The sequence below is a fragment of the Pundamilia nyererei genome, unplaced genomic scaffold (genome assembly GCF_000239375.1).
Source record: "Pundamilia nyererei isolate P.nyererei 1_Seehausen unplaced genomic scaffold, PunNye1.0 scaffold00092, whole genome shotgun sequence".
Classification (NCBI taxonomy): domain Eukaryota; kingdom Metazoa; phylum Chordata; class Actinopteri; order Cichliformes; family Cichlidae; genus Pundamilia; species Pundamilia nyererei.
The window spans coordinates 1,301,024-1,312,448 of NW_005187493.1; the positions used below are offsets into that span (position 1 = coordinate 1,301,024).

At 40.0% G+C, this 11,425-nt stretch overlaps 1 protein-coding gene across 2 annotated transcripts in view; it reads right to left on the bottom strand.

Moving 5' to 3' along the window:
• Nucleotides 1–693: 693 nt before the first annotated feature.
• Nucleotides 694–11,425, bottom strand: part of suox (sulfite oxidase) — a 14,266-nt gene continuing 3,534 nt past the window's right edge. Inside the window, exons 1-5 of one of the 2 annotated variants that reach the window (XM_005739535.1) lie at nt 10,087–10,182; nt 5,430–5,500; nt 4,456–4,621; nt 3,568–3,810; nt 694–2,801 (exon numbers count right to left, since the gene is read on the bottom strand). In XM_005739535.1, the coding sequence (XP_005739592.1) occupies nt 1,581–2,801; nt 3,568–3,810; nt 4,456–4,621; nt 5,430–5,488 (1,689 nt within the window). In that variant the 5' untranslated portion in view covers nt 5,489–5,500; nt 10,087–10,182 and the 3' untranslated portion in view covers nt 694–1,580. Of the gene's footprint in view, nt 2,802–3,567; nt 3,811–4,455; nt 4,622–5,429; nt 5,501–10,086; nt 10,183–11,425 lie in introns of those variants that run through there. The other variant, XM_005739534.1, reaches the window with a different exon arrangement.

Below are 11,425 nucleotides of genomic sequence, written 5' to 3' on the forward strand. Positions count from 1 at the left end.
CAACTTGGCTCATATGAGGACCCTCAGGATTACTTCCAAAACCCCACTAGGGTTTAAATACGTTGTTCTTTCTCCACTATTTGTTTTTAGAAATGAAGAAGCATCTTCAATGAGAGGTGAAACATCTTTTCTTAATATTTGTCTTTTTATAAAACTTTACAAAGAAAACAACTGTATTGCAGACTTCAGTTATGTTAATCTCGCATCATACTGGCAAAATATTACCATTTACCATCAATGTGACAGTTCTGCGTGTTTGCTGACCTTGCAGTAAACCTCAGGCGTCAGCTTTGTGCTTCCTGCCATTTGCATTTGTCATTGTTGTGAAAGTTACAGTTATGTAATTAAAAGGGAAAAAGGAACAAAAGGAGGGAAGAGTAAGACTAGTATGTACAAAGTGTTCTTTTTTGGGATCGGGCTGCTTTTGAAATCATAAGACAACACACACACACACACACACACACACACACACACGTAAGTATCTAAAGCAAACAGAGCAGAGCTACGTGACTGACAGGAGGAGTTTTGTGTACCAGCTGGACTGAAAGTTGCTGAAATCCATCTGTAACAACAGCCATCTGTCATCATGGTGTAATTATTCCTTGTACATTAATTTGAGAAAAAAAAAAATAGTGTGAAAGGCCAAAATCAGGAAAGGCTGAATAACCAGACGTAGGCCAGTGTAAAGTCCAAGTCTTTATTCATTGTAAGCAGTTAAATACATTTCATGATTCTCACACTTTCAAATATAATCCACCTGTTAATAAGACTTAAGAGCAGTGCATCGGCATATTTTCATAATGTTGTAAAAAAATAAAACCTGCAGTTTCTCCAGTTCTTCAAACAAATGCTAAAATGACTAACCGTTACATTTTACTGGTCCTACATATTATTCCCCCCGTCCTCACTTCCAGCACTCACTTCTCAACAGTATATTTTTTCTGGCCTCTCCTTACCACACAGGGACCTCTGCTGCGCTGTAGCGTTGTCCTGTACACAGCTGGACTTCAGCTGGAACTTCACACTATAGTTTTGTATTTCATATCTCCTCTGAAGGAGCAGAGGACAGGCCCACAGCATGATTAGTCAGAGGCCACAGTCCACCACTGATGCGCTAACCTAAGCCAAACATCGATTACTTCAACGAGATGGTTACTACAGGTAGATTTTCTTTGAATAGCTCTAAGTTCATCTTCAGTGTTATAAATATGGATTATAAAAAATAAATGCTTCATCATTATAAACCACAGAGCTTCAGAGTCAAACTGAACCACAGTTTTGCTTAAGAATAAAAGACAGTGACTAATAAATGGAGATAACCAGACATAATTGAATTTGGCTGTTCACAGCCTTGAGCTTCATCCCATGTGTGTACCGCTGCAAATCTCCCAGGCAACAAAATGAATAAATTTTTAAGGCTGTTTGTCAAAAATATTTCAAAATGTAGTGCTACTCCTGGTTGATCCTACATTTGCTGAGTCCATGACACAAATGTAATTAAAAAAGACAAAAAGAGCCCACTCTGAGATGACTCTGTTTAAGCTCCAAGTCTTTTGATTTCTGTACTTCAACCGCTGAACCTATTCTTCGTCGTCATCCTCGCTGATCTTCACCTTCACTCTGTGCCAGGCGTTACTCAGCAAGCCCCTCACATTCCAGATCGGACCGAATGTGTCCGGCTGCGTGTTGTAACTGTTGTCCACTGCCTTGCAAATGAGCTCCAGCTCTTGGGCCTCTGGAGGAAGAGGAACCGTTATCTCCCACAGCTTCCATGCCCAAGCTCGTCCTAGTGGGGGAGAAGTTTGATCTCCTTCCTTGTCGCTGCTCTTCAACTTGGCCTCCTTCCACGTCTTCCCTCCGTCCACAGAAACATCGACGCGTATCACCTCTCTGCCCCCGCCGCTCCAAGCGTAGCCCTTCACAGTCAGCATTTCTTCGCTGCGATCGATCACGGAGCCTTCTGCAGGTGTGGTAATGGCAGATTGAACAGGCAGCTCTTGGATGGCTGGAGCAGATTTGTAGTCTACTGTGTCCCAGTCTATTCCAGGGGCGAAACCTTTGTAATCTTTCTGCTGCCAGTGGCTGCTGCTCTCCTGTGCACTGACTACTATTTTACCCAGCCACTTCACGTTGCGTGTGCCCACTACACCTGGTACAACCACACGAATGGGGAAGCCATGGTCGGCCGGAATATCCTTGCCGTTCATTTCATAGGCCAGCAGCACATCACCCTCCTCGCTAACTGCCTTATTTATAGGGATTGAAGCACCGTACGCACTCCCTGTTATTTCTTTATCCAGTCCTTCAAACTGAACGTGGCGAGCCCACTGGGCTACATCTGGCCCGTAACCTGCAGCCAGCAGGACATCCCTGAGCTTGGCGCCGCTCCATGTCGCATTACCAATGGCACCAAAGCCCCAGTTCAGTCCCTTAACCTGCCGGGTCTTATTCATCTCACTACGGCGGTTTCCTGCACACTGCAGGGTAGCTGTGATGGTGTGTTTGGGGAATCGAGTCTTCAACTCTTCTAAAGACAGTGTGAGCACTCCTCTGGGTAGCCCCTCCACATGTAGGCGATATAAATCGGGGTCCACCTGAGGAACCGGGAGGTGGTTTCTTTTGAAGAAGAAAGCAGTGGGCGTGATGTAGCTGTCAGCGAGGATTTCAGGCGGAGGTTCAGCGTTGAAGGGCTTGAGGCTGTTGGTGCGCAGGGCAGGGTGACGCTCAGGGTCAGAAGAGTAGGGGTCTGATGATTTAAAAGTAGATTGCTTCTTCAGGTCTTCCGCTTTCAGCTCACCAATCTTGCATCAACCACAAACACAAAGATTTTATTAGACCAAAACTGCAACTGAACTTCTCTTCAGCTCAAGAAGCTAATAAAAACATCAGCCACACATTTTTTCCTCAGTGACCACTTGAGGGAGTGCCAGCATTCAGCTTACAGCCATGAGGTTTTCCTCAGTATATAGTGTGCAGCAGACCTTTTCATATGTGTCTGCACTGAACAGAAGGGCAAGATGAACAGCATACATTTAAAAAGTTAATTTAAGGATAAATTCAAGCGATGTGCTGCGAAAGCTCATAAACCTCTGTTGCAATTTTTCAAAAACATCTAATGAACAGCATCTACTGTTTTATTATTATGTCAGCTTTTCTTTTGAGTGAGAACCTTATTAAAAGAAAGAGCTCTGCAAGCTTAGCAGTGGGTATGTCTGTGTTGATGTCAAATGAAAGGCTCACACATGTGTTGAGGTCTGCAGTTTGGTTTAAGTGCAAATTTCCACACAGCTATACTGTGTAATATCCCGTTTGACACAACTATTTCCACCCATAAGAAAGTTTTTTTTCCTGGTAAATTTCTATGAATAGCAGTGTTGCTAAAGCTTTTACACCCACGCTCCCCTTTAGCTAACTTACTACAGGGGTGATTATGTTAAACTCTAACCAAGCTCAGTGGTTACACCTGATCTTTTAATACTGAATAACAAACCCCAGTGCAGTACATTTTAACTCCTTAGTATGTAACAGCGCTTTAGTTAAATCAACAGAAACAAGCGGGTTTCTCACCTTATACTCCGAGAGGATTTCCAGCACATGCTCCTGATTGTGTACCGCATAAAGCGACCAGAAGGGCTCAATGGCACCACCTGCTGCCATCATGATTTTCTCCCCACCAGGGTGTATGGAAACAAACTCGGTAATGTCATAGACGCCGCCTTGGTAGGTGACCCAAACGCCATCTTTCAGGGAGCGATGCCTTGTAACTTCCTCCTGGCTGATGATAGGAAGTGGGGAGCTCTTCTCTATAGCCTGCACAGAAAGAGGCATTAGGCATCAGTTTCTATCAAAATAGCAATAAACTAATGGTCATGCACAGACCTATATACTCCCTACTTATATTAAAAACACCAAAAAGTTCCCTGGGATGTCAAAAGAAGAAAATACATGAGCTTTCAACTTTTCAAATTTGAAGCGCTACTGCTGCTTACTACCTTAACATAAAACCGTGTGGCCTTTTTTATTTGACTAGATAAACAACCAGTAAGCAGCTCCTTGAGAGTTAGCACTGACTGCTTGCATACGAGCCTCATTAGGTACAGCCTAATTCCTGGAAAGACATCAGTTGACATTTAACTGTTCAAGTTAGAAAATGTCAGACTTGGCAGCTTGAGAAAATTATGCTGTCGGTGCTGTTAATCTGGTTGTACTGCTGAGAAAGGGTTTCTGTAACGACCGTGGACTTTGCAGGGCAGTGCTCTGTTTTTGCTTGACAAACTCTGAAGGTACAAAATCTGCTGATAAAGATTTTTGCTGAGACGGTGCAATTTTAAATTTTCATTTGCTGCTGTGGTTAAAAACATATGTAGTTAGCATAATTTAGCAAATTATGACAAAAAAAAGTGCATTAAACTTTAAAAAGAAAGTAAAAATGGACAGATATTGTCCGTTTGCAACCTTGTGACGGTGTAGACCATATGCTAGTACAGCCCCTGTGCCAGCCAGCAGTCCTGCCAGGACGTGTCTCCAGCTGGCACTGAAGCCATATTGGTGAAACCTCTGGTCATTGCTGCTGCTGCAGAGACGAACTGCACACGATGCAACTACAGGTGCCACCTGATTTCTGAGAACATTTTAAAAATGGAAATATAACTTTGACATATATATACACACACAGCAAAACCTACTAGTAAAATTCTAATGAGAATGAAAGTGAATGTTTGGTATGACCACCTTCATTCTTAAACACAGTCTGACTCTCTTAGGCAGCTTTCTTGTCATTTCATTAACTAGTCTTCAGAAGGCTAGGCTTCTTGAAGGACATTTAAAGCGCTTCTTTGGAAGATGGCTGCTCTTTGTTCAGTTCTCTGTCATAATGATCCCACACTGGGTCAGTAAAGTTGAGGTCTGAGCTCCGGGATGGCCAATCCATGACTGATGCATGCTTTTACTGCACTGGCAATGTGTTTGGGTTAAGCTGAAAAATGTTCTTGTCAATCAGACACTTTCCAGGTTTAAGGCACTTCTGCATTTTCTTTACTTTTTATTCACTGGAAGCTACAGCCATCATTTGTTTACAGATTAAGCCTGTGACAGAAAGAAGAAGTGCACAATGCAAGACAAAAAAAACCAAAACTAAGACATCCTGTAGTTGTCAGTTTTCTGTCAGTTTTAAATGTTCACCAGGAAAAACCTGGAATATCTGTTGCTAATTGCTACTGTAGCACCAAAATAAAGTGCAAGCTTTTAGATTTATTGTACACTAAAAACGTAACCTAAAAACTCGTAACACTAAATTAATTTGCAGGTACACAGTCTGTTAACCAGAAAAAGTTGTCTTAGTGGAGCTCAGCTACTGAGCTACATCACAAGTAAAAATGAAGTAAATTATATGAAATAAACATTAGAAATACGTTGTTATAATAATGTACCTGTCAATGCTGAGCGGGCCAATTGGATTCAGCCTGTGGCAGCGTCTGAGGAGCAGCATTGCATTGACGTTCTGACAAAGAAAAAGAAATAAAAATAAAAAATAAAAAAAAAAGCACATGAGCATCATCTGGTAGCTGATCATTATTTTTCCATCCACACTTGGTTAGCAGGTCTTAGGGGCAGATAAATGTACTTCTGAAAATGTCAGTAATGTGAAACATTTCAACAGAGTTCCCAATTTTTACTTGTATAATTCAATGTTGTTGCACTCCTCGAGAAACTCCAAACTGTGTGTACACTTACAGCCAATGGGTTTTGAGTAAATGACAAACAGAACTTTAAAATGTTTCCATTTCTAATCAACTGACCAACAAGCTGTTACTTCATCCTTCAAAAAAAATAGCCAACCAGCTGAGGGGGAGTGAGCAGGGAGGAGGGGAACGAGGAGGCCAAGGGTTCAATTCACTCTTGTATGTTGTCCAGCAAACAATAAAAACTGAGGAATAGAAGATTGACTAACCCGAGAATCGAGAACAATACTATACTAAACTAGAACTACCAACCAAAAACGTATTTACAGACCACTGATAAACCAGAAGATATCACATGACATAGCTGTGCTTTATCAGGTGATTACACATATCTTATCACAGCAGCCATAAACCTTACTTTGACTTACCTGACAGCTTTTAAAGAAGCAGCACAGTTACAGTCACTGAGGAAATTCAGATTTTCAAAGACTTTCAAGAATGACGTCATTAACTCCTAAATCTAACCACTTTCTTTTTTTTAACAGAAAGCATTGTGCAACCACCGAGTCATGTGTTCACAAAGCTGAACAGAAGTAATGCCATGACCTCAGTCTGTCTCACTCAGAATGACAACTGAAAATTTCACTTTTTAGCAGAAACATCACCAAATCTAACCTTTCGGAGATGTTACAACTGAGCACATCACCATAAACACAACTGTATTGGTGTAAAATAACAACAGGGCTACAGAAAAACATCTGTGTGTGTGTCTAACCTGTAGAGTTAAGCTTACCTTATATTTTATCATATAAAGTATTGGGACCAAACTTGGTACAACGCTCTGCACGATTCTGCACTGTTGATTTCAACTACAAACCTGATTTGGACAGACTGTATTTAAAAGATGACACAGCTTTCACAGTGGTTCTGGTTTTAAGTGTGGATGTATACTAGCATATGATTCTTGGCAACATATTACTTTATGAATGGGTGTAAGACGAGCGACATGCAGCAGTATTGTTACAAGCATGCTAACATGTGACAAAAGCACAATGATGCGGTTTTTGTTGGCACCCACAGCGATAAGAAAAAGATAAATAGATATAGAAAATAAATACATAAAACCTGTTCAAGCGGGGGTTGATTTACTCCAACTTGAAAAACAGATTTTTGTTCATCAAAAGGCTTGAAATAACAAGAAAATGCATAAAATCCTGTTAAATAAGGTATCACAGACTCTGTGTCTGAATGGTGATAGATGGTGAAATATCCATATGAATTTATGGGTAGAAGTTCATAGGCCACGATGCAGGGTCTCACACTATACGGCCTGATACGACCTGAGTGCTCAAACTGTGCATTCATAACATGAAGCTTATCATACAAAATCTGTCTCTCGCTCTCCCTCTCTCTGTCTTTCACTCACTCACACAGGCACACACACCACCACCGTCAACTTTGCTAAATTGATGAAAAACATTGACCAGGCAGCTGTGATTGAGCAGCAATGTCCATCCAACTCTTTTCATGGTTGTTGTAGTCGTGATAATTTTGTGAGGCCACATTGAAAAGCCTCGGATACGGAAGCGTATCAATATAATATCACGTTATTACAATAAACAGAATTATCATGTTCGTACAATATAAATATTATATAGGCTACATCGCAGCTCCAGTCACGCTTCCATCAATGTCTTTCTCGTCCTTTCCCAGAGTAACAGCCAAACAGGAGGATCTATTGGCTAGCACTGCTTAGCCTTGCACGCATTCTTATTTTAAACTTAACCCATATGGAAAAGAAATAGTAAAAACTTATGCGATTACTCATGAAAGTGGCCACTTTCATGAGTAAATTATATAAGGCTTACATGATTTACTCATGAAAGTGGCCACTTTCTCATTACTTTCATACATTTTAGTAAGTATCCAAAACATTCAAGTTTCATTATATAATTTTTCAAGGGATCTTATATCCATTTTCACTCTTATATGCTTTTCATACAAGTTTCACACAAGACAGATACAAACTTTATAAGATTTATATATATATCTTTTCCATATGGGTTAATCTGGAATTCATTGCAAACTGTTTGTGCGGGATATGAATGACAAGATTTTGTTTTTCTACAAGAGTTAGTAAAAAAAAAAAACATCTCCAGTGTGATCGAATCTTCTTGCCAAACATCCACAGCTTTGCAGTGTATACAGCACTATAATGGCCAGAGCTAATTCTTTTGAAAACCTTATATCTTTCCACAGGTCTCAACTTCATCAGACATCACCTCGACACAGAGCTGGATGAGGCCAGCGCAAACAGCAGCCTAACCGACTAAGATGATGGATCCATGGGGTCAGGAAAGCCAGAAGCACGGGAACTGGAGAGGTACCTTTCATGTCCATTCACTGGAGGTGTGGCTCTATTGCATGGCGTTCCTCACATCAAGAAGCTGTCGATCAAAATCAATACAGCTCTTCCTGCATCTGGAGCTTGTGAAGGACTTCTCAGTCATGCAGGACTCCTGTTCACTGATAAACAGTGACAGCTTCACAGCAAGAACCTTGAGAGCAAACTGCTGCTGAAGCTTACCATCACCTCACTGAGTGAAGAAATGGCACATTTTTGCTAAATATGCAGAAATAGATGCACACCCATACAACTTATGGTAAACTGAGCTGCCTTGTATGTACATATGATGAAGATACCTCGTTCTAATGTTTTCTCTGAGGCTGCTGTGCCATTTGGAGCAAAAATGAATATAAAGTTTACAGCATATCTTGTCACTGGAAATTGTTTGCACTGTTTATATATTTATATTATTTACTGTAGGTATTGGTGAAAAAAGCTTGTTTGAAAAATGTTGTGAAAATCTGAAATCTTGAAATTAGAATTGTTGTGCCTTATTTTGTTGATCTTTTTACATATATTCCTTTTGAAAATACTAAAATTTGTATATTTATTTATTGTTTGTCTGATAGCATTTATTTATAAAAATCGGACATTTCAAACAGTTACTCGCTACTTTAGTCTTTTCACCAAGTACTTTTTTACTCTAGTAACTTTTTTGAAGACTACTTTTCACTTTTACTTGAGTAATAATATTTTAAAGTAATGCTACTCTTGCTTGAGTACAATTTTTGGATACTCGACCCACCTCTGAAATTCAACCACAATCCGTAACCACAACTTCCCCCAGCACAGCCTGCCAGGGCAGAGCTCAGTCGCAGCTCTGAATGGTGAAAGGACGAATGAATAAATGTATGTTACAGCCTTACCAACTGATCTAATCAGTCACCATCAGAATTTATATCATCCAGTAGATGGAATTTTAAAAAGAAAGGGATAGGATATCACCCATGTTATGAGTGTTAACATTGCGTAATTTGTCCAGCCTTGGCTTGGATTTTACCTTGGATTTTACCATCTTTGGTAAAATCTTTGGAAAGCAACAACAACAACTGATCCCAGCAAGGTCGGGCAGAGCATAAAGGAGTAAATAACACCACAAATGTTATGTAAATATGTAAAAAAATAAAAAATAAAAAATATTGGCCAATATATTGGAATACTGAATTTACAAATCAACAAAATCCCATATTTGGTCGGGTTCAACATTTTTTGTAAAGTGCTAAATCACCTTGTTTCTGTAGTATCTGCTAGTATCTGCATGGTGTTCCTCAAAGCTAACACTATGGACAGGACATACTTACACTTCATATGTTTACCACCATGACCTTTCAGCATAGTCTGAACCCCTTACCCTAAAAGTAAATTACATGTATTAGCAGACTTATATAAAATGTATGAAACTAAAATGAAAACAATATAAAATCCTGCATTTCAGAAAAAGTAAACTAAAAGGACAATATGTACTTTCAAAACAACCAAGACAGAAATAAAATACAGAGGAATGTCCTTTTTAGTTTGGTCAAACCTGGCAAAACAACCAGCATGGACAACATCATCATAATAATAATACCAAAAAAGGAGTATGAGGGCACAGAAGCTCCAGGTCCCTGCTGGTTCACGCTGAGTACACATTAGCTAAACCGGTTAGAGGCTTCTGATGACAAGCGAGGGAAAAATCTATTAAAAATCTTCACTGACTATTTTATATTAACCACAGCGAACCAAGGCGGCAATAATCCTAACGAATTCAACACAAGCACAGTTTTAATTTAAATGTTTTTTTTTTGTTTTTTTTTTTTAAATGGCAGCACTTCAATGTCTACGTAACAAACATGCCGGCGTTGCGCTTCATCACCATCCTCACGGCTAACCTAGCTAACATTTCAGTTAGCAAGCATGCTTCTTGTAGCCCTTCCTCACCCAACTTGTAAATAAGTCTTCATGAACAGAAGAAATCAGTTTTCTCCCGCTTTTTGGTCCAAACCGCAGCGCACTCACCTCTCCTGTGTTTCTGTGTGCAGTGTTCTGTGTTCTGTGTTGCTCAAGATGCCCGAAGGACAGCTACCCTGCGGATCTCTGTGTGTGTGTGGGATCTCTGAACCCACACACACACAGTGAACGAGGAACGTTCAAGAAAGCTACTACTTCATCCACGTAATGACAGCACAGGGCACGCTTCATCCGCCGAAATAATTAATAATAAAACTAAATTTTGAATATTCTCCTGTCTTAAAAATAAAACAACTTCACTACTAACTGTCTAACAAATAAAACACCTTTTTATACCTTTAATTAACCATGTACACCTCATTATTTTTTGCTGCAAAATATAAAACATTTATTAGCGTATTATCATATAGTTATTAATGTGATATCAACATATATGGCAGAATTTTACATAACAGGCATTATAAACAATTTGCTAAATTGACTGTGCCAGCAGTGACTTTAACACGCTCAGCTCTAGTTAAATGACCAGATAATCCTGAACGCACCTGACTGACAGGTTAAATACTAACTGGTATGCAGAATACAGCTTGTCCTCCACACCAAAAATTGAGATAGAGCAAGAGAACAGAAAACACAGAGACCACACCCTGAACAAATGCACAAATGTAGAAGCCACGAAAAGCCTTCATGCGCTGCTAAAACGAGCAAATATAATGAATGGGAACAGAATCACTTTCACAGACACAAGACTAACTGAATGTATTGTTTCTTCAATCAGCACAGCAGTTTTCCGCTTTGCTCATGTAACCGAGGACAAGGGATGAGTAAACGGGGCAAAGAAATAAATTGATCATTTATTTATTACATGAGTTAGACATACAAATTCCCAGTCATTTCCAGATAGGACTCACAACACATCCTGCTGATATCCCAGCTGCACATGAGACTTACCACACAAACTGTGCGAAAATAACAACACTGCAACCCGTCACACCCCGCTTAGCGACACTGCAATCGTGGCACACACCGCAAACAATTCGGGTCTCAGCGCAGCTGGGAATCAGTGCTATGCATGGCCTGCGATCTGGGAGATAAAGGGAAGTGGCACAAACAATTAAAAAACAAAAAGGGGGATTAGTCCGCCCTTACACAACTTACTCTCAATCAATAACCGCCTTTACGGCTGGACGGACTAACAGCTGAAAAACAAACAACATTATCAATTAAAATATTACCCAATAAAATATCAATTTTATGAAACCATTCAAAATCATGAAGCTAAAACAAACACTCAATATACCTACAATATTGATCAGTTTCCCTGCGCGCAGTCGATCTAGGGCTTGATCAATTCTTCTATTAAAATTCGTGGTCACACCAGAGGCGG